The 23652-nt window shown below is 47.1% G+C and overlaps 1 protein-coding gene across 1 annotated transcript; it reads right to left on the bottom strand.

Moving 5' to 3' along the window:
• Positions 1-17907: 17907 nt before the first annotated feature.
• PPP1R3C (protein phosphatase 1 regulatory subunit 3C) lies at positions 17908-22580 on the bottom strand. The gene is made up of 2 exons (XM_030569556.1): positions 22433-22580; positions 17908-20415 (listed from the first exon to the last, which is right to left on the bottom strand). The coding sequence occupies exons 1-2, from the start codon at positions 22444-22446 to the stop codon at positions 19467-19469; spliced, it is 963 nt and encodes a 320-aa protein (XP_030425416.1). The 5' UTR covers positions 22447-22580; the 3' UTR covers positions 17908-19466.
• Positions 22581-23652: the final 1072 nt, after the last annotated feature.

Genomic DNA, 23652 nt, shown 5'->3' with positions numbered 1-23652 from the left:
GGTCAATCATCCTGACATCCCATCTAGCCTGCTACCACAGAGAAAACCCTTATTTGTAAATTTGTAATTGTAAATACTCTTAATTCTATAGTCACCCCAAACAGGAAGACTCAATATCAGAAGTGTTCCTGGCCTATCATAAAATGCAGGAAGTTCCTGTGTGATGGATGAATATCCACATGGAAATATGTGTCCTTCACATTGAGAGCTGTAACCACATCCCCTGAGAAAGGGATTGTAGATACCAGCATAATCATCCAGAACTTTAGCTTTCGAATAAAGATGTAATTTACCGAAGGTCCAGGATGGGTACTACTTTTTTGGGAATTAGGAAATATGGGGAGTAGTACCCTCTCCCATGGTAATGAGATGGGAGGTTCTCTATTGCCCCACAGTGTATGAGGGATTCTGCTTCCCGTTGAAGAATTACCTTGTGAGAGTGATCCCCGAAGCGGGACCTGGAAGGGGGTTTGTGAAGTGGGAAGGCAAGAAACACTATGGAATATCCCTGGTGGACAATCTCCAGAACCCAACTGTCCATAGTGATCTTGTTCCAGTTGTGGGTGAAGAGTGTAAGACAACCCCAACAGATAACAGAAGACAAGATGGTTGGCATCAGTGGTGGTATGCGGGTCTCAACCAATATGTCAAAAGTGGTTCTTGGTTGGTGGCTGAGAGTGAGTAGAGCCTGTAGCAATAGCAGGCCTAGAATTGAGGAATCTGAATCTTCTGGCGTTTGCGCGTCTGTTCAGCTATGCACTGGTAATAAGGTGCATGAGGAGGGGGTAGCATCGGTCTGTAGGGTTGCTTCTGGTGTCCCCTCCTAGGGGACGTGGTATAAATCCCCAGGGAATTCAGAGTCAGTCTCAAGTCTTAGTGAGTGCAGGGACTCATTAAACAGATTTGACTTGTCAAAAAGGAGGTCCTGGATGCTGCTCTAGCCCTCCTCAAGAAACCCTGACATTTGTAGCCAGGCATTCCTCTTTACAACCAGACCAGAGGCCAGACTTCTGGAAGCCATTTCTGCTGCATCCACTGCAGCCTGGAGGGCTACCTTTACCACTAGCTTCCCCTTATTTAAAGAGACTGACATTGGGCCCTGTCCTCTGTGGGAAGCTTGTCTGTGAAGACCACAAGCCTCGCACAGGTATTAAAATCATATTTCAGCAACAACACTTGGTAGTTAGGGACACAAAATTGCAGGCCTGTAGAGGAGAAGACCTTCCTCTCCATCCAGTCTCTTACAGCCTTTATCTGCCAGACTGGCCCTTTGATAAATAACCTAGCCTATTCAGCAGCTGCCTGTACCATCACTGAGCTGGGGGGCAGGATGGGAGAATATGAAGTCAGCCCCATTAGCAGGAACAAAATACCATCTCTCACTCTTTTTTTGGTGTAGGGTCACAGGATGCTGGAGTATGCCACACCACTCTGGCTGGTTCTAGTATGGCTCCATTGATGGGTAGAGCCACCTTTCTCAGTCCTTGTGGCTGCAAGATGTCTAGGAGCCAGTGCTGAGGATCCTGGACCTCCTCTGAGAGATCTATGGGACACTGGCCACTCTTTGTAACAGCTCCTGGTACTGGGGATGATCATCCAGAGGAGAAAGCAAAGAAGGAGTGCCTGCTTCATCTGGGGATGATGAAGAGGCACCCATCAGAACTGTTGGTACCTGCAGATCTAATTCCACCTCTTCTTCCTTGTACATCAACAGACTCAGCTGGCGAGAGGGAGAGGAGTGGCATGATTCTTGAGAAGGGCCTTGACACCTGCCATAAGGATCCCAAGGACCACAATAAGACCAGAAAGGAGAATCGATTGGTGGTGGGGGACCCCAAAGAAATCAGTATCAGTGGTCCCTGGGAGTGTTGTACCCATTGGAATGGCAAGCCTAACCCCTTGACTGTTTATCAAGGCTCAGCTGCCTCTGCAGAGATACCCCTGTGGCCAGCTCCTCTGAGAAAGGAGATCCCTCAGGAGAACCAGGCCAGAAAGAAGGGGAGACTGCAGATAAGGCAAGAATATATCTCCAGTGTTGTAAATCTCAGTATACCCTGGTGTCTGTCTGAGTGGTTCCTGCAGTTAAGTTTGATGGATCTAGTGCATCTGCAGTGACAGAAGTGTCTTTAGATGAATGAGGAGGTACCAATAATCAGTCCAGACCAATACTCATAGACAGAAGTGGGGAGCATCTATCCTTATCTTGGTACGAGGTGACCAACAGAACTGGCAGTTCTTTCTTTTTATGCTTCCTGCTCTCCGATTGGGGAAATTCATCTGAGTTGCTTCCTCAGGTTTTGCTTGCGATGTCTCACCCGACCTGGACGGGCTCAAGGAGGAAGTGTGTTTCTCATGGACTGTCCTCAATGGGGATATGTCCTGGTGCTCATGGGGAGCACTGGAAGAAGGGTTCTTGGGCTTAAATGTTGAGGGCTTCACTCCATGGCACATGCTTGGAGGGGCACTGCTAGGCAGTTGAGGCCAACATATGGGAGGGTCTCCCTGGCTCATATCAGAGATGGGCCTTATAGCCTTTTCCATCAGGGGCTTTTGTAGGAGAAGTCCCCGGGCTTCTCGAGTTCTGGGCAGCGCCGGCTCTGCAGTTTTCGCCACCCCAAGCAGCGCACCAAATTGCACCACAGGGGGCAGGGGCAGTCCGTGTGCCCTTAGGATGGCAGGCGCATTTCCACAGTGGCGGCAATTCAGCAGCAGCTTCTATGTTTAGCTGAAGCCGCTGCAGATAGCTAAACATAGAAGCTGCTGCCAAATTGCCATCACCACAGAAACGCGCCTGCAACCCTAAGGGCACACGGAATGCCCCCGCCGTCTGCGGCAGCAATTCGGTGCACTGCTTGGGGGGCAAAACAACAGGGACTGCCACCCTGGCAGTCCCACTCTGGCACTTCCTACCGGCTGTCATGGAAATTAGCTCTGCATGGCAGTGTGCCCTCTTTGGGTGGTGCCTTGCTGCAATCACTCCTCCTCTAGGACCCACATCTCTCCAAGGACCGCGGTGTCCTCTTCAGCAACACAGGCCTTTGGTCGTGCCACACGCTGTGCTCTCCCATTCCAGGGGACCTGCCATCCACTGTTCAGCCACTTCCCTTAGTGACTACTGCAGGGAATTGTCTGGCCACTTCCTCGTGACCCCAGCATCCTCTTTGCCCTTGCCTCAGGGTTTCAGCCTGCAAACCCCAGCAGCCAGCCAGGAGCTGTATCTCACTCCCCGGTCCCTGCTAACAGCACTGCTCTGTCCAGCTGCTGGCAGTTCTCTCAGTCCTCCAGAGACACAATCCTTCCTCCCTGGGCTCCCAGCAGAGAAATGCCCTCCTCTGCCCTGCAGCTCCCCTTTTATATGGGTCTGCCTGGTCCTGCCTGGCTGCTCCCTTCAGCCCTCCTCTGATTGGCTGCCTCCTGCACAGCCTCCCTAGGGGTCTATTAACCCCTTAGAACCCCATGTGGGGCAGGTGGCCCCTCATGCTGCCTCATCCAGACAATACGGGCAACACTGATGTTCATCACAGATGGAAAAGGATTGAGGGCAGGAGATGCAGTTCTTGAATCCTGGGACTCGGGGCATAGCCCCAGAGTTGGGGAGGGGTTCCCAACTGAGCAGAAAGAAAAAGTATATTATATTATAAACTTTTAAACTACTAATCTAAGAATATATCTATTTACAAATGTTTTATTTATAGATTGTACACCAAAGAGAAGGAGGATACAATTCCGACTCAGGCTATGTCACGGTAAGAAGGAATTAGCGAAGGGTTGACCTACACTGGCTCTTATACCTTTGGTTGAGAGCACGAGGAGAGTTACTGCGCATGTGTAGGGCAATGGACATTGCTTTGAAGAATTTCTGGACTTGGGTCCATGGTACACATGTGTTACCACGTATGGAATACATATAGAGAACATCACTCGAAAAAGAAGGTAACAAATATACTTTCCTTTCTATAATCCTAAATGTAAACACCTGTGACCATTAAAGGACATTATACATTGGGCAAGCAGGAGATACATTCAGAGCTTTGAAAACACTCAAGAAGGGACAGAGAGAGAGCCAGCAAGTCACTGCTGGACCAGGAGGGCTAATGCCAGGCAGTTTGGACTATTTATGAGAGAATTAGGATTCTTTTGTTTATTAGGGATTTAGGATTTCTTGTGATATACTCTTGTTATATAACTATAGTTAGTTAACCATATACTGTATGTGACTTTCCTTGATTGTTCCTTTTAGTGACACTAGCATTCCATCCCTTCCGCAAGAGGCTGACAAAGATATTGGGATATGTCTCTGAATTGTAGTTGTTCTAGGGTAAATTCCTACCTCCCCAAAAGATCCTTCAGTCCAAGAAAAGTGGGTGGTAATTTGAGAATTTAGGCAAAGATAGGAACCCCTGCCCCCACCCCACCCCACCCCGACACACAGCTGCATAGGCAGAGAACATTTTCCAATTGCAATTAGTGTAATGAAGAAATGTGATTCTAGCCAACGGAAATTACTTTTCTTGCGTTAATATAACATGGCAAAGCCACCACTGCCAGCCAGCTGAAAAAGTCAAAGCTTGCTATTATGAGTCCATCAGAGAGATGCATTTCACAACTGTTATAAAGGTGGAAAATTCAGCGCCACCTTACGCCAGCCTCCGGGGATCAGTGCCGGGTTTACAATGGAGCCGAGCCCATGCTCAGAAGCAGGGCCAGCTTTAGGACAATTCAACCAATTCCCCTGAATCGGGCCCCACCCCTAAGAGTGCCCCGCGTCCAAGCCCTGGTTCGGCATACTGTCAAGAGCCAGTGTGCTGTACCAGGATGGCCCGGCTTCCCCAGAGGGCAATTTAAAAGGCCTGGGGCTCCCAGCAGGGGCTGGATCCCCAGGCCCTTTAAATTGCCACCAGAGCTCCACTGCTGGAGCCCTGGGGTAGGGCTGCAGGGCTCTGGGGGCTATTTAAAAAGGCCGGGGCTCCCATTACTTCTACTGCTCTGGCCCTTTAAATAGCCACTGGAGCCCCGCCACTTCCCCAGGGCTCCCGCGGCTATTTAAAAGGCCAGGGCGGTAGAAGCAGGGGAGCCCCGGGCCCTTTAAATAGCCCCCAGAGCCCTGGGGTAGCAGGGGGCTCCAGGGGCTATTTAAAAGGCTGGGGCTCCAGCTGCCTCTACCCTGTCTGCAGCCAGCCCTGCACCCCCTGCCCTGCCCGCAGCCAGCCCGTCTCCAGCCAGCCCCTGCCGCACCCTCTGCCCTGTCTCCAGCCCACCTCTGCCACACACCCCTGCAGCCCTGCCTGAAGCCAGCCAGCCCCACACACACCCTTGCTTGCACCAGCCCTGCACCCCCTGCCCTGCCTGCAGCCAGCCCTGCACCCCCTACCCTACCTGCAGCCAGCCCCTGCCACACTCCCCTTCCTGAAGCCAGCCAGTCCCACACTCCTCTGCCTCCAGCCCTGCCAACCCATGCCACACACCCCTGCAGCCCTGCCTGAAGCCAGCCAGCCCACCCCACACATCTCCTGTCTTCATCCAGCCCCGCACCCTTTGTCCTGCTTGCAGCCAGACCCTACCTCCAGTCAGCCCCTGCCCTGCCTCCAGCCAGTCCCATGTCCACTGGTGCCCTGCAGTTCCAAGGGCAGTAACCCTGCACGCCTGCTTCAATGAGGGGGGCAGGGAGCAGCTGGGACCCACACATGTGCACACTCTAGGGTGACCAGACAACAAGTGTGAAAAATCGGGACAGGGGGTGGCGGGTAATAGGATCCTATATAAAAAAAAAGACCTAAAAATCAGGACTGTCCCTATACAGTCAGGACATCTGGTCACCCTAGCACACCCCCAGAGAGTGGCGGGGACCCACACATGTGAATCGGAGCTCATTTCTAGTTCAGGCCCAACTTTTTAAAAAAGAACTTTAGGTAGGGTTAACATACATCGGTATTTTGCCGGACATGTCAGGCTTTTTCGTTCTTAAATTGCTGTCCAGGAGGAATTTTTAAATTTAAAATTTTTAAATTTAAAAATTCCTCCTGGGAAAATATGGACGTATGGTAACTCTATTGGTACAAAAAATACATACTGTGGCACATCCCTTAAATCAGAACTTTTTATAGGGAACTGGTTGCTAAGAAATTAAAGGCTTTTTTTTTTCCCCATGGTTTTTTTTTTTTTTTTAAGTCATCCCTGCCAGGGCCCCGCCAAAAATGTTCGAATTGGGCCCCGCACTTCCTAAAGCCAGCCCTGCTCAGAAGGGGCCCCAGCCTGCTCTGCTTGCACTGTGCCCTGAGACCCCTCCCACCATTTGCCCCGCCCCATCCACCCTTTGCTCCTTTCGGCCTTCTCGCCAGCCAGCTGAGGGCTCCTCTCCACCCCCTGGCCTCACCAGCAGGCTTCTTTCTGCCTCCTGGCTGGACCCCAGCGCACCTCCGGCTCCAGGCAGTTTCTGCTTCCCACCACCTGTGGGCCCCCACCCGTCTCCCTGAAGCCTGAACAGTCTTGGCCAGTTGGAGGGAGACTGGGTGGGGGAGGGGTGTTGATTGGGCCCCTCCACGCAAGTGGGTCCTGAGGGAGCCCGGCTAAGGCAGGCCCTGGTCTGGTTGATTGCACCACTCCCAAGGGGCCGGAGTGATTCCCCACCCTGGGATCAGCCCTGGCTGCACTGGAGGCTCAGCCCTGCAGACACAGTTGCCTCCCAGCAGGGACAGTGAGTGTAACCAGGAGACAGGGCATGGGGGTGTGTTTGGAAGGCCAGGGGTGGGGTACTGGGCTGTGAAGGGGTGGGGAAGATATGTGTGTGCTGGGGCACTAGGAGTGGGGGTGCTCGGTGTTGTGCAGGATGCTGTGCATTTGTGACAGGGTCCGGGGGGGTTCTGGCCATAGGGAATTGGAGGGCTGTTCCAGTGTTGGGTCGGGGGCCCATCTCTGAGGGGAAAGAGCACACTGGTAGCACAGGGCTGGGAGGGCCACTGTGCATCTGGCAATTGCCGGTTTGTAAATAGTGCCTTTGCACTGGGCTGGGTGGAGCAGGGCCACCCCTGCCATGCCATGCCCCATTGCCCCTGGCTGACCCCTCACTCTGGGGACCTACCCTGCTGCATCATGCTCCCAGGGTCGGCGCTACCGTTTAGGCAGCCTAGGCAATCGCCTAGGGCACCAGGATTATTTGGGGGGGGCAGCATTTTGCCGGGGGGGCGGCAGGCGGCTCCGGTTGACCTGCCGCAGTTGTGCCTGCGGAGGGTCCGTTGGTCCGCGGCTCCGGTGGAGCTGCCGCAGTCATGCCTGCAGATGGTCAGCTGCTCGCGCAGCTCCGGTGGACCTCCCGTAGGCATGACTGCAGCAGCTTCACCGGAGCCGCTGGATCAGTGCGGGGGGTGGCAAAATGGTCGTGCGCCTAGAAACCCTAGCGCCGGTCCTGCATGCTCCATTGCCCCTATGAGGGCCCACAAATATGTTTGGCACCAGGCCCACAAAAGGTTAATCTGGCCCTGTCTGGGATTGCCTAGGATGTGAGCATTGAACTGGAGTGGACTCCCTACCTGCAAATTGTGACTTCAGTGCAAGGAGAAATCCAAAACAACTTTCACAGCATTTTAACCAATTCAGCTGGATGGGATGTGACTCTGATGCTGTTGGAAAGATTTTTTTTTTTTTTTAAATCCAGATCAGTCTCTCCTAGGAGTGAATAGAATAGGACTAGCCCATATCCCAACTCAGTCATTGGATCATTGCCAGACCTGAACTTGCTCCAAGCCTGTGTTTGATTATCTGAAATGTTTACTTCCTGGGTCCAGCCATATCAGAGTCACAAGTGCAGAAATATCATGAGAGACAGGCTATTGCCATGTTATTCCTGCCTAGGAACAAGAGTAGAATGGTGGAAATGCCACGAGAATATCAGTTCTTTTTATTTCAAGTTGCCCCGAGAAATTGATTGGTGGGAGCAGTCCTCTGTGAACTGGAGGAGGGAATCTGCTGAAGAACACAGGGAGAAAGGCTGGCTCCCCATCTCTGGAAAAAGAGAAGGGTTAGACCTAGCAGAGATGTTTTTTGATGGCATACTTGACTCTGCTCTGTTTTTCTGTTTATTTACTTTTTTCTAACCTAGTACCATGATAGCTGGGTACAGAATTACAAATCAGACATGCCATTTGCAGCATAAAAACTAAAAACAGAAACAACAACAGGAAAACAATCAATAGAATGAACATGACTGGAATCATGCCCTGAGAGTTAATAGATTTGACTTCTGATAGGCTGCCAAAGGAAGCTAATTACAAAACCAGAAGCCTCATCTATAATGATCTGTAACCAGATATGGAGACTTGTAAATAGTGCACACATTGCCTCTGGCTATTTCTCTCAATGTTTCCTCTTTACAAAAAAAGAGCACTTCCATCTTAGCTAGTGCACAGTGAGTCAGTTTATTTTCACTGCTGCATTTTGTTGGCCGAGGTGACGCTTTTGCTCTAAACAGAAAGGATTTGGGTTTGTGCCTTTCCAGAGAGTGTGTGTGAGAGTTAGGTTTTTGTGGTTGTGTTTTTTGCATGAGGTTTTAGGTTTAAGGAGTAGCCCTTTACTTAGGGCAAGAGTATTGGCAAGGAGTTTTTTTGGAATAAAATGGAGAGAGAAGTATGTTATTTCTATAAACGTCTACTTGAGGATACAGTGGCTTTTCTAAAAGAAGAAGAATGCTTAGCCTAGATAAAGGCAACCACTGATGATATATGCCACTGTGATTATCAAAAAAAAATTTTTCTAGACTTTTTAGCTAAAACCAACTTCAGCCTCAGTCAGTTCCTTCAGTCATCAACAAACTGTAGAATAGACAAATAAATTCATGCAGCAGAGACTTCATCCTAGAACACAGGCTGTAGTGGCCCACTTCACTGTCTCTTAGCAGGGATAAGTACTGTGGGTCTTTAGGAACAACCCACAGCTGCAGTATTTCCAGTAAAAAGGGATTATTCCATGAAACAGTTTATTCTGACTGCATTCAGGATTGGCCTGTGAAATACCCTAAGTAATCCCTTCATGCTCCTAACCTGCTCCAAGGTCATTAGTAGAAAGTTAGCAGTACGTTGACTGTTCTTTAATGCGCCAAATGGCTGTGCAGTCATCCTAGGAACCTAGTCAGCACATGTTGTGTAGAACAATCATTTGACAAATGCCAGTCAGTCTCTATTCTTCCCTTCCCTTCCATGCTTCAGATCATGACTTCAATGAACTACTGCTGCTGGTGAGGCAGGAGGGGGTCCAAAGAGGTTCTAGCATCTGTTGTATGTGTTCAGAGATTCAGTCAAGTTCTTTGGCACTTTGCTAGCTGTCCAGGAGGTTTGACAGAAGATACTGTGGTTGAGAAGAGCTGCCTGGTGTGCCATGAAACTGTTCCTTGGATCAGCTTGCTGGCACTTAGCACCTGCAAACAATTGCACTCCAGTCCCATTGGTCGACACAGGAGGAGGTGATGGCAAGAAGCCAGGCAAGACCATGATTTGATGAGCTTCCCCCACAGAAAGAGTAAGCTCCTATCCACCCTCAGTCATGCTGGTCTCAGGCACACTCCAAGCCCATCTTCCATCAGTCACAGCAGCAGGTGCGCCTGGATACTCTCTGGAGGCACAGAATACAAAGCTATCAGACTAACTCCTGTGCTGAGTTCTTCCATGGTGCCTAGGAATTACTCCTTTGTTTGAGCCACTGTATAAAAAAGGGCAGACTGGCCCAGGGTGACTGTGGTGCTAATCACATCCTGGCTGCTGGGGGGAAATGGATCCCCTTTTTATGAATGAGACAAGCATTGTACTGGATAGAGTGGCTGTCAGTCAGCAGTTCAGCCAATAGAAAACATCCCTTCCATTCGATCTATATTTGAAGCTCCCTCCTTATTAGGCTGCTGGCAGTCAGTATAGAACAGGGGTCGGCAACGTTTCAGAAGTGGTGTGCCAAGTCTTCATTTATTCACTCTAATTTAAGGTTTTGCGTGCTAATAATACATTTTAACGTTTTTAGAAGGCTTCTTTCTATAAGTCTATAATACATAACTAAACTATTGTTGTATGCAGGGCCACCCAGAGGATTCAGGTGGGCTGGAGCAAAGCAGTTTCAGGGGCCCCTTCCATAAAAAAAAGTTGCAATACTATAGAATACTATATTCTTGTGGGGGCCTGGGGCATATTGCCCCACTTGCCTGTCCCCCCCACCCCCGGGCAGCTCTGGTTGTATGTAAAGTAAATAAGGTTTTTAAAATGTTTAAGAAGCTTATTTAAAATTAAATTAAAATGCAGAGCCTCCCAGACCAGTGACTAGGACCAGAGCAGTGTGAGTGCCACTGAAAATCAACTCGCATGCCGCCTTCGGCACACGTGCCATAGGTTGCCTACCCCTGGTATAGAAAAAAGACTCAAGCTCTAGCCTCCTGCTTGAAGCTGGCATGGGGCCTCCAGCAGCTGTTACTCCAGTGAGTAAACCCTGTGCCTGGAATCCTCACTGTCCCCTCACCAAGTTTTTATCTTAATTTTCCATGAGTGCCCTCACCACACTCCCTCTCTCCATGTAAGCTTGTCTTCTCTTGGCCAGAAACTCCTCCTTCCCATCTCAATTGCTGGTGCTTCCTCTCTCCTAGGAGATCATTCCTCTGTACTGGGTTTCGTTGTTGCATTGCCAGCTTTCATGAAGACAGAAGACTGGGGGAGCTGAACGTGATAAGGCCCAGCGACCTATTCCCCCATCGTGTTTAGAAGACTATTCCAGGTAAGAGAAGGAGCCGCCCATGGCCTGATAGAAGGGAGAAGGCCTAGACATGGGGAAATGTAGGGGGCATACTACTATCTTCATCCCCTCCCTTCTTGGAGCAATGGATAAGAGCCAGGGGTCTTTGTTTGGCATGTACTGGGGTAACTGGTGCACTATATATAGACAGACACTTGGTTTCCCACAGGGGATCCTTGAGCGAAGAGTGGAGAGGGATCCCCTTCTTTCCCTCACTTCCTGCTGGGAGGAAACTAGGGGAAGGACTGCTTAGTGCCAAAGGATCACCCTTTTTTCACAAACAGTTCAGAGGAGGGCTGCTAACCTAGGAGATCTTTTTCCCCATTAGCCGCTGCCTACTTGGAGATCAGAAGAAGGATGACCATATTCAGAGGATAATAATATTTGTAGTAATAGTCCCAGATGGAGCTACTATAAGGTGGGTGCATTAACTGTTTGGAAAACTGTTGCCAGAGAGTAAGTTATGAGTAGTTCACAGTCACGCTGGAAGGGCATATTGAGTGGGGATATGCAAATACAAAGTACTCCATTTAGGAAAGAACAATCAGTTGCACACATACAAAAAGGGAAATGACTGCCTAGGAAGAAGCACTGCAGAATGGGATCTGGAGGTCATAATGGATCACAAGTTAAAAGTGAGTCAACAGTGTAACACTTGCAAAAAAAGCCAGCATCATTCTGTGCTGTATTAGCAGGAGTGTTGTTAGCAAGACAAGAGAAGTAATTCTTCTGCTTTACTCCATACTGATTAGGTCTCAACTGGAGTATCGTGTCCAGTTCTGGGTTCCACATTTCAGGAAAGATGTGGACAAACTGGAGAAAGTCCAGAGCAGAGCAACAAAAATATGAAAGGTCTGGAAAACAGAGAAAATCTATGAGGGAAGATTGAAAACATTGTGTTTGTTTAGTCAGGAGAAGAGAAGACTGAGAGGAGACATGATAACAGTTTTCAAGTACATAAAAGGTTGTTACAAAGAAGATGGAGAAAAAATGTTCTCCATACCCTCAAAGGATAGGACAAGAAGCAAGAGCTTAAATTGCAGCAAGTATAAGCTGAAAATTAGGAAAAACTGCTTAACTGTCAGGGTGGTTAAGCATTGGAATAAATTGCCTAGGGAGGTTGTGGAATATCCATCACTGGAGATTTTTAAGAGCAGGTTGGACAAACACCTGTCAGGGATGGTCTGGATAATACTTAATCCTGCCATGAGTGCAGGGGACTAGACTAGATGATGTCTCAAGGTCTCTTCCAGGCCTCGGATTCTATTTGGGGGTCTGAATATCATCTGAACAACAGGATTCCTTAATCTGAGCATCAGCCTATTCCCCAGCTCTAGGTCTCATATTCTTAAAACTACACCAGCATGTGCTCTTAGCTATTTTTTTTCCATGGTGTGCCAACTTCCGCTGTTCCCAGTCGGTGCTCGACCCCACCCCTGCCCCACTCCATTCCACCCCTTCCCCAAAGTCCCCGCCCTCATTCCACCCCCTTCTCCCAAGTCCCCACCCCTGCTCCACCTCCTCCCCTGAGCGTGCTGTGTCCCCACTCCTCCCCCCTCCCTCCTGGAAAGTCCTAAGCGCTGGGAGGTAGGCAGAGGAGTGGGGACACAGCACGCCTGAGGGAAGAGGTGGGGGGCACAGGAGGAACTTGGCTGCCGCTGGGTGCAGAGCACCCACTAATTTTTCCTCATGGGTGCTCCAGCCCCGGAGCATCCACAGAATCAGCACCTATGACTGTGCTTTTGTGTTGTATAACTATGGCATATGCTGTTTTGTGATGTGATGTTGCTGGGGTTTTCAGTGGGAAGTTTTAAATAAATAAAAACATGGGCAGAGGAACAGCTTTGTTGCTAGGAGGAAGGTCAACGAGACCTCTGTTTGTAACACAATGTTCCTGGCCCAACCAGCCACTCTCTTCTGCATATGGTGTTTAGCCCTACATCAGAGAATAGAATTTATAAAAAGGTAATTGCACTCTGTATCTGAGGTTAAAATTAATCAGCAAAGGGTCTCCTTTAGAATGAAATGACAACCCCTGGATAAACTCAGGCAATGAGGTAGCTCAAATAAACATATTCATCAGCCATGAGCGCCAATGACTGACAAACAGTTAAGAGACTGATGTACTAAGGAACATTGTGGGATCTCTGTTATGGTGTAAGTGGTCTCAATACTTTTTGTGCTAGTTTTATGAGAGTTACTTTGAAATAAGATGACCAATAGTCTCAAGTCTGAATGCAGCAAAAGAGAAGTTACAGTGTTGAGCTATATTTTGACTTTTGAAATTGGAGGACAGAACATGAGACTATTTTGGCTATGAAAACCAATCACCTGGGGGCATGTCTTTCACCTGAAATATATCGCATGCTCAGCTGACAGACACATGGAGTAGAATCCACAAATCTACTTGGGTATGTCTACACTAAAAATAAATAAATAAAAATGAACACCAAAACAACCCAGCAGTGAGTCTCAGCACCTAGGTCAACTGACTTGAGCTCATGGGGCTCACACTACAGACCTAAAAATAGCAGTACAGACATTCCTGCTTGAGCCAGAGCCTGGGCTTTGAAACTCAGTGAAGTGGGTGCATAGATGCTAACTAACTTTCTCTGGCACCTCCCTGCCCCTGGCCCCACCCTGACTCCACCCCATCCCTGCCCCTGGCCCCACCCCCTTCCAAACCCATCCCCAAAGTCCCCACCCTAACTCTGCCCCTCCCTGCTCCTTTTGGATCCCTTCCCCAAATCCCCACCCCGGCCCTGCCTCTTCCCGGAGCATGCTGCATTCCCCCTCCCCCATGAATCAGCTGTTTGGCAGCACAAGCACTAAGAGGTAGGGGGGAGAAGCAGGACATGGTGGTGTGACCGTGGAGGAGGTGGAGCAGGGCCACAGGGAGCTGCCAGTGGGTGCTAAGCATCCACCAATTTTTTTCCTGTGGTTGCTCCAGCCCCAGAGCACCCATGAAGTCAGCACCCATGGGTGAGTGGGTCTCAGCTCCCAGGCTCCAGCCCGAGTGGGAACATCTACACTGCTATTTCTAGCCCTGGAGCTCAAACCCAAGGTAGTTGACCCAGGCTCTGAGACTTGCTGGTGTGGGGGATTTTTGCAGTGTTGATGTATGGTGAGTTGCTTGCACCCAGATTCACAATCCACAAGATTCCTGCAGAACACAGGCGGAGCCTAAAGTCCCTCACTACCTATGTTTTTCAAAGTAAGAGTTCCCACCTAAACCCAAAAGTGATTCACAAACTAGGGGAACACAGCTGTGTGGCTGACTAACTTGTCCAAGAGGACCAATCCTGAGAATCCACCTTATAACTCTTGGCCCAGTAGTTAGAGTACTCACCTGAGATGTGGGAGTCCTAGCCAATTCCCCCCTGCCTGGCACAGGGGAGAAAGAATTGGAACTGGGCTCTCCCACCTGTCAGGGGAGTGCTTTAGCCACTGATCTCTGTGATATTCTGATGTGGGGCTCCCTCAGTCTCTCCTATTGAAGATATTGCACTGTGGATAAATAAATGGAATGACTGGGCCAGAGAGACACAATGGGAATAACTCTAGTCCAGAGGGCAGGGCACCCAACTAGAAGGTGTGAAGTGCCACACACTCGCAGCATTTTTTGATCAATAACATTTTGTTTAATTATCACTGTTTGAGGGAATAGGCTGATCAACTTTCAGGACCACCTTGGAAGGTGCTTTAAATGAAACTGTGGGTTAGGCTGGCTTCAGCAAGCCAAGGAGCCCATACCGCTGTGGATTCTGTTTGACAGGCTGCCTTGTCTATGGTCTTAATCCACCCTGCTGCATATTTTGTATAGGTCATGGGTACATCCCAGTGAGCTCTTAGGCCAAAAACAAACACAGCATCCAGCCTCAGCTCTGGCATAGCGCAGGAAAAGGGAGGAAGGTGGACCAAACCAATACTTTTTGCTGTATAAAGGGGATTGATTTGAAATAGAGTTCATGGAGTTCACGGAAGGAGAGAGAGAGAGGAAAAAAAAGAAAAAAAACACCACATTTTGCTAGTCTTTATGGCAGGGTCCACTTCATTTGTTGTCTTGCACAGTGGAGGTCCAAACCTTGGAAGATTATCTTCCATGGGAGCCAACTTAAAGCCCGGTGGTGCAGAGAGTAGATTTACATTAAAAAAAAAAAAATAGGAGCAATCACTTTTTAAACAAAGCAACTTCCGGCTCTGCGGTAGGAATGCAAGCAAACCCTCTCTCCCCATCCCAGGGTGAGAATGTGCCAGCTATCCCTTTAGAAATCCTCACCCAAGGCTAGATCTAGGGAAAGGAATGTCTCCCTGCCTCAGAGACAAAGCAGCACTTCTACTCTAGCCCCTACTCTGTGTATCTTGCTGGAGAGAAGTAAAGAGTTGATGCACAAGTTAGGCCATGGAAGGCTCTCAAATCACTTTGCTGTAACTGTCTCATAACCCTAGTTTCTTACACCACTTGGAGGGAAATTAGTGCCAGATTGTTTTGAGGAGTAAGAGAGTTCTCCTATGCAGTGTAACCCATTATATGGTGCTTTGTTTTCCTCTGCTATTTGTCAGGCCCCAGCTAGGGGAGAGGAGCCTGCTAAAGTATTGTGTCATTAAGTCAGGCTATAGAGCAGGGGTCTCAAACTCAATTTACCCTATCATCAGTCCTCAAACCCTCCCAGCAGGCCAGTAATGTCAGTCATGCCGCTCAGAGCCCGTCCTCCAAACTCCACCCCCCACAGGCCTAAGGCTCTGGGAGGGAGTTTGGGTGCAGGAGGGAGCCTGGGGTCCAGGAGGGGGCCTGGGGTCCAGGCTCTGAGATGGAGTTTGGGTGCTGGGTGCAGGCTCTGAGGGAATTTAGGGGCAGGCAGGGATATGTGGGGAGAGGGTACAGGCTCTGGGAGGGCATCGGGAGGTGCAGTGCTTACCTGGGGCTCCAAGGCAGGGCAGGCCAGGGGGCCTCTGCACGCTGCTGCCCCACGCACCACTGCCACAGCTTCCCATTAGCCGCAGGGGCTTTTGGGGTAGGGGTAGTTCAGGGAGGCACAGCCCCACCCCACGTTGGGGCCAAAGCCACGTAGAGCTAGCACACAGGAAGCTGCTCAACTCCGGCATGCAGGGCTAAGGGAGAGACCCAGCCCCAGAATTGCTGGAGCCCTGTGGGTCACGTTGGGGAGGTTCTCGGGCCACACATGGCCCACGCACCAGGAGATTGAGACCCCTGCAATAGAGGCTTATCCTTCCAGGTGCAGATGGACTTGGTTCAATTCCCACTACTGGCCCCTGCCAAGAAATGCTAGTGGAGCAATCTTCTTATTCTGCAATGTTAGAAGATGCTTTTGCAGTGCTCGGAGCTGTCAGGACCTTTCCAGGAAGATCACCTGAGGGAGGGAGGGGAGAAGATGAGAGGAAGGGCTTCTGCAAAATTGAAATTTTTCCATGGGAAAGCTTGATCGTCCAAGAGGAAGTAATTAGCAAAATCAATTTTAATTTCAGCTCATCCCAAATTAAAAACATTGCTTTGACAAACAAAGTCCAAATGTTCCTTTTTGGTTCAATCTGACATTAATCCAGGCCCACCTGAGCTACTGTATGGGAGAGAGAGTTCAGATGCCTCATGTCCCTATTCTCCCCTACAGATCAGACTCCCTGGCTACACTAGATGGATCATAGTCTTCCCCCTTTGCCTGAACTGTATCCGTTCCACTAATACAGTGCACCATGGGAAATGTAGTCCATTGTAGAAGCCTGACCCACAAAAGAGAATGGCAGTATAAAGGCACCTGAACTACCATTGTTAGATTATGTCCACACTACCCGCCGGATCGGCGATAACAATCGATCTGTCGGGAATCAATTTATCATGTCTAGACGAGACGCAATAAATCAATCCCTGAACGTGCTTCCCGTTGACTCTAGAATTCCACCAGGGCGAGAGGTGGAAGCACAGTTGACAGGGGAGCCGGGGCCATCGATCCCGCACCGTGAGGACGTGAGGTAAGTTGATCTAAGATACATCGACTTCAGCTACGAGAATAGCGTAGCTGCAGTTGCATACCTTAGAGCGATCCCCCCCACCCCCCAAGTGTAGACAAGGCCTGTGAGACATGACAACAGCTCAGGCAGGCAGTCTGTCAAGCTCATGTTCAGATTTGGTTCAAAACACCCCAGTCACATTTCAATTTGGTAATGTCTAATGTTGTTTTGACACAAACTATATTACTGAAGTTTTTCCCAGACCTTTCATTCAGAATTAACTTTTTCATTTAAATTCAGGTTGAAAATTGAAGTTTTCGATGGGATAAATTTTTGACCAACTCTGGCAGTGCTCGCTTCCAGACCATAACACTGATCCAGGTTTTCTGACAATTAACTCTCAATTGCCCTCAAATCATAAAACAGGACAATGGATGGTGAAGGAGGGTGCTTTTTTTTCCTAATCCCTCAGGAAAACATTCTTAAAATGGACCAGTTCATATAGTACAGTGATAGTTACAGTAGAAAAATATTTGGGTGGTAGTGGAAGAGGCTAATTTCACCTAAAATTTCACCTTACAAAAATGCTCCAATCCTCAGTATCTGAGTGAGTAGTGTGACTTGCATTTTCATGTCAACCAGGGCCGGTGCAACCATTTAGGCAAACTAGGCGGCCGCCTAGGGCGCCTAGTGGTTGGGGGCACCTAAAAGCCCCCCTCAGGCAAGGAGGTGGAGGTGATCTGGGTAGGGGGCATGAGGAGAGGGTTGCTCGCAATAATGGGGGGGGGCGCACAGGGGAGCCGCTCCCTGCCCCAGCTCACCTCCGCTGAACACACGACCCAGCTCTAAGTCTCCTCCAACCAGCACTGCAAGACTGGGCGGGAAGGAGAATTAGAGCAGCACCGACATGCTCAGTGGAGGAGGCGGAGCTGAGGTGAGCTGGGGCAGGCTACTCAGGCAGGGTTAGTTTCCGCAGGTCTCCCCAGGCAGGGTTAGCTGCCATGGGGGGACGGGAAGAGGGGTTAGCTGTTGGGGGAGGGGGTAGCTGCTGCAGAGGGGGGGCTCCCCAGGTGGTGGTCTGAGTTAGCTGCAGTGGGGGAGTGGGGTTAGCTGGGGGAGGGGGTGCAAGGTGGAAGTTTCGCCTAGGACTCGAAACTTCCTTGCACCGGCCCTGATGTCAACATCAGCTCAGTATAGCAGACAAGTGAACGCAGGTGTGTGTATTGTACATATTTAGAGTTGCTGCATCCCATACATTCTTAATATCTCTTTCTCACAGGGAAAAGATTACCTTTACACTTTGATAGCTCAGGATGCAAAGCCCAAAGTGCAAAAATACACTGGGTTTGTTGAAATATGTTGGGAAAAAAAAACCACACCAAACATTTTGACTTCACAGAAAATGACTGAGGTATGAGAAGCAGCACAGAAAACTGCTCTTATTTATGTGCAAGATATTTAACTATGAAAAGTATTCTTTCTAGAGAAAACCAGTGGTAACCCTGCTCTTTTCAACAGATTAGCTTTCAAAAAGTGCAGTTACCTCACCATCTTCAATATGAAGGACCTCAGTTGCCTAAGTTTACTTTACTGCTTTGGAAAACTATTTCTGACTCAAATGTTACTGACTGCAATGGGGAACAAGATAGATACCATAAGAGTCAAGACAAACATTCATAAGAAAGATCAGATCAGCAGATGAGCCAACACATTTAACTCACCTACAAATTAGGCCATTTTATAAGTTACATGGTCTGTCTTGTAAACGATTTTTTCCAAGATATGATTTTTGCCTTCTGGGGGATTTTTAAAAGGCACATGAGTTCTGAAACGTACATAGAGCCAAATTCTGCCTGTGAAGTCAGTGGGGTTGCATGGGTATAAGTGAAGGCAGAACTTTGAGCTTATGATACAAGATAGGCACCACCCACAAGATTAAATATACATAAGCATATTTACAGAGTTCACCCCTACCATTTACCATTACTCTGTCACTTATTTTCATACATGAAGTAGTTAGAACAAAAAGGCTGCAGTTTAAGCTAATTGCACTTTATTGCTTAATTCATTTTTACCCCTTAAAAATTTCCCATGTGATTTTTGGAAGACCAGCTTCCAAAAGCTTTTGCGCTTTCCTATAATATACAGTGCATCTTACCTCTTCCCCTTCTCTGACTTTTCTGTTATCCACCCAAAAAGATACTCCTTATTCATACCACAGAATCATAACCTTGCATTTTGTTTCCATGTAGAGGGTTAAGACAAACCTCTGTCTCAGCAGCAATCTCTACTACATACTCTGCCATGCACAAAATGAATTGTGGCTCTGTTCACATAACATCCCACACACAATTATGACAGCTTCCCAAAACTCCACCACACATTGTACTTCCTCACAAGTGTCTCTTACCCCATGATTAAGGCTAGTGATCAGCAAAGAAAGTCACATATGCTTAATACAGACATGCTGTTTCTACAGTAGGTAACCGACTGAGGGGCTTGTTTTTCCATTTTGAAATGGACCCCTTTTTCTCTAAGGGTAAGAGGTGGCTAAGTTTAGAAGTTCTCAGATGATCAATTGCTTAAACTCAACAAGTCCCAAAGTGCTAGTGAATTTGGATTTGTAAGAAGAGTCAGCAAAACTTTCTAGCAGGTTTTGGTGTACTGTAAATGAAGCAGAGGCTGAAGACTAACACTGTTTAGTTATTGAAAGCAGGAATGCTCATGGGCTAGTAGTTCATTCACCAATATGGGGCTGAGTTTTCAATCCTACCCCAGCTTTGCCACTCAGGAAAGAAGCCATTTGACAGTCTTGGACTGCCAAACTGATCACACTCTGTTTCATGTGTCTTCCTTGGAATCTTATGAACTGTGCAGTCTCTCTTAGTAGATGCTGGTGCTTGAACGCCATCAGGTTTCCATTCTGCATGGACAATCTTGTAGTTCTGACCCTCGTTATTGTCCCAGAAGATGTGCTCACCACTTTGGTAAGAAATGCAGAACTCAATCTTCTCTTGAGTGGGAACGGCTGGAGGCAGCTCAATAGCGAATGAAAAGGTATCACTGTCAGAGTCGCCATACACATTGTTCATATAGATACAGTCAACATCAGTGTAGGTTTTCCACGTATCAAAGGTAATTCGAACCTGAACCTTCTTCTCATAGCTCATGTTTTTCACTTTTACAGTCCCTGTCACAGCCCTTTCTTGGAGGGTGCAATTCTCGAGACAGACAAAGTTCTTCTGCAAGTGATTCCGGAAATCTAAGTAATCAGCTGAAGGCTGAGGAAAACCTAGAATCAAATTTTTCTCTTCGTGTAGTTTTAAACCAGCAGTTATGTCTTCAAGGTCTAACAAGTCATACTGAAGATCCCACACCGGATGCTCCTGGATTTCAGAGAAGACATGGATTGCAGTCAGAGATAGCCCCTTTGAATCCGCAAACACGACTCGCTTCTTGGCTCGGCTTGGGGAGCGGTTCCAGTCATTGTTTCGACACTCAGATTCACGTTTCACATTGAGACATGATCTGAGAGGCTTGAATCTGTTAACAAAGTTTCTTCTTTGATATTCATCAAGAGGGCTGAGAATTCTCTTCAGAGGTGGTGAATGGGCTAAGCAAATTCTCATGGCCACATCAACAGGCATCATGGAACTGGGCAAAGGTCTTGGGTCCAAGATCTGTATCATTCTGAAATGTGATCAGGAAGATGGTAAGTTATAAGATTGTCTGCTCCATCAAATATATACGGGAAGAGAGTCTTTTGAAAAGCTGTGCACACTTGATTTCATTCACCATCTTAATTATTCATGGCTTGCTCTTTACATACTCTTAAATAATGCAACCAATATTACGATAATGACTTGCAATTACAGAAGCTAAGGAATAGCATGAAAAGTTATTCAACCATATTTGTAAATTCTGAATTGTTTTGATTTAGCCACATTCTCTCCCAGCTGTTTGCTTTTCCATGAACAAAATCTGTGCAAAGAGGTTTTGATTCACACAAATGTTCACGTGGGAATATGGGTGAAGATTTTCATAAACCAGCATATGTATTAGCTGTCCCTAGTGGAAGTGCTCATCTCATTTCAGAGGCAAGGTGGGCGAGGTACTCTCTTTTATTGGGCCAGCTTCTGTTGATGAGAATGAAGCTTTTGAACCACACTGAGCCCTCCTTCAGGTCTGAAAAGGGAACTCCCAACATCACAGCAAAAATGCATAGAACAGATTTTCCAGACTTGAAAGCTTCTCTCTCACCAACAGAAATTGGTTGAATAAAAGATATTATCTCACCCATCTTTGTCTCTAATATCCTGGAACTGACACAGCTACAACTGCACTGCATGCATCTTATTCCAGTCATACAGGCTGCAAGCCAAGCCCCATAGATTCCTGCAAGTTCCCTCAATCAGGGAGCAGAGATAACACTATATGGACTCATCTTAACATAGTGCCAAATAGGTAATAATTGTTATGTTCACAGTGTTTGTTGAACAAAACTGAATAATTTGTAAAGCCAGTTTGTGAATAATTCAGACACGAATGGTCAAAATACTAGATAAAGTTGTTCTCCAAGAGTAATTCACCCAGCTGCAGGTGTTAGAGGCATACCATATCATGATTTTAGCTGATTAATTTATGCAATAAGAGCATGCTTCACCTCATCTCATTTCATTGTAGTAATCTAGTATAGTAGCCCTTAATAAAAGGTATACTTTCCTAAAACATCTCTAAATCCATGTGTAAGTCTACTTACAGGTCTGCATAAAAGCTACATAGCTTCATTCAATTTTTATAAGATATCTTTCTACTGATGAAAGATTACTTATAATTACAGTAGAAAGAGACATGGCTAGTTCAAACATTTGTGTATATTCTATATTCGTGGATCAGATTTTCAAATGTAATATACATCTTTGAAGACTAGTGTAGTTTGAAGATGAAATTCTGTTGAGTCACAGGAAGCAAATATTTGCTTCATCATTTTAAGAAAGCTTTCTACTTCTAAGTGCTCTCATTGGTACTGCATGCAGAACAGGGCCAAAATATTTGTGGGGGGGGAAAGGGGAGCTTTTATGCAGACTGAGTTTCTTAATTCTGCCTGTTAAGGCAAGTGCAGGGGGGAATTAAAAGAGCCCTATTAGCCCCTGAAGCCAAAGCAATATAAATTCAGCTATGTAAACAGAACCAAAACAACATACACATTGAAGTTTCAAAAATAACTTTCACTTATGGCTATTTTGAGAGAAACTCCTTGTACTTCTTTGAATTTTAGAGCACATACACAGGGCATTAACAAACAGGCATAAGAACTAGGAAACTGACAACATCAGAAAGTCAGAATTTAAGACCATTCTAGAGACATTAAATGTTAGTATTACAGATGCATGTTAACATTTTAAGTAATACAAAACTTGACAAGAGTAATGATATAAATTTTAATATCTCAGATCCCTCCCAAAAAGCAAAATTCTAAATTCTTAGAAAATGGCTGATTTCACACACAGATGCATGCACTAGCTGAGGTATTTCATAGACTCAAAAGTCAATTTAAATACTATGTTAATCTGCACTAGCAAACACCCATATAATGCTTCTGTGCTTGTGAGAGGGGTGTGCCATGCTCCACAGAAACTCCAGCAATGCACTTTTTAGCACGAGCATGAGTCCCTATCAGCAATGTTAACTCTTACAGAAGGCTTACCTTGTACAATTCATTCAATAGAGCAAACTAAGCCAGAAGAGAAGAGCATGGAGAAGAAGTAGTAAACGTTAATTAAGTGCTTCTAGCTTGATTAAACCTTTGCACAATCTCCTCCCTTTCTTAGCAACGCCCCTCTGCAGTAGCTGCTCTTTGCAGACTACCAGAGAACGTAGTCTGCTGCCTGCTCCTACACACAGCTCTTTTCACGTGAAAGCCTTTGAGCAGCCAATCCCTTAGCAGCTAGCTCCTGCCAAGCAATCAGGGTAGTTACATACTCATGTTACTGCATTTGACTCGGTAGACTTGTTGGCTGGAGACTGCCTTCTAACGCAGGAGAAATAAAGCATGAAACTATGAGTTCAGGATCAGCTGGTTTTAGTGATAGAGACCAATATATTTTTACGGTGTTAGTCATGATAAGGTGATGCCTCTGCATCCCTGATCCGTCACCTTCAAATCAGCACTAGCACTGGAAACTGCAGAAAGAAAGTAACTTTCCATTCTTATAATTTGAATGAGAAAAATGTATTTTAAATTTAGTTTCATCTTGGCAGGAAAAAATTCACTAAAGTCAACCATTTGGAAACAAGATGTTTTGATCAGTTATATAAAACAGTATAGTCCAGAGTATAATAGTATAATTTATAACTATTGCTGACTTTACAAGACTTCAACAAGTATTCTAACTTTGCCTGGGGGTGGAATGGAGGCTCTGGTAAGCAAAGCCCTAGTCCTGCAATGACGTCTGAATAGGCAGACATGCACAGAGCCCCATTAAAACCAATGGAAGAGTCTGCCCACATGAGTGCTTTGCAGGATTGCACACAAATAATTTTATTCGCATGAGATGTCTCACTGACCTCAGACATGAGTGCAGGATTGGGGCCTTTGTATCACTGGAGGGAGAAGGTGTGTCAGAAAACCTAGGTCACTGTATTTATCTCTTTTATCCCAGCAGCTGTTTTCTCCCAACATGTAATAACCAGCTTCTCAATTAGGTTTACTCTTCTTTGGTTTCTAAAATATATTTAACTTACAGAGAGGCGAAAACAGCTGCTCTCCAAGCAACAAACCAGGCAAATATCAAGTCTATTCATTCATTCAATGCTAATAGAATAAGATTGGATGGGGGGCTTAATTATAAAATACAGAGACAAACTGACAAATTTTTCACATAAGAAGCACTTAATGATATTATGGTTACAAATATCCCTTGCCCC

Source organism: Gopherus evgoodei, chromosome 7, assembly GCF_007399415.2.
Source record: "Gopherus evgoodei ecotype Sinaloan lineage chromosome 7, rGopEvg1_v1.p, whole genome shotgun sequence".
Classification (NCBI taxonomy): Eukaryota; Metazoa; Chordata; order Testudines; family Testudinidae; genus Gopherus; species Gopherus evgoodei.
This window is presented reverse-complemented; position numbering and strand designations above follow the sequence as displayed.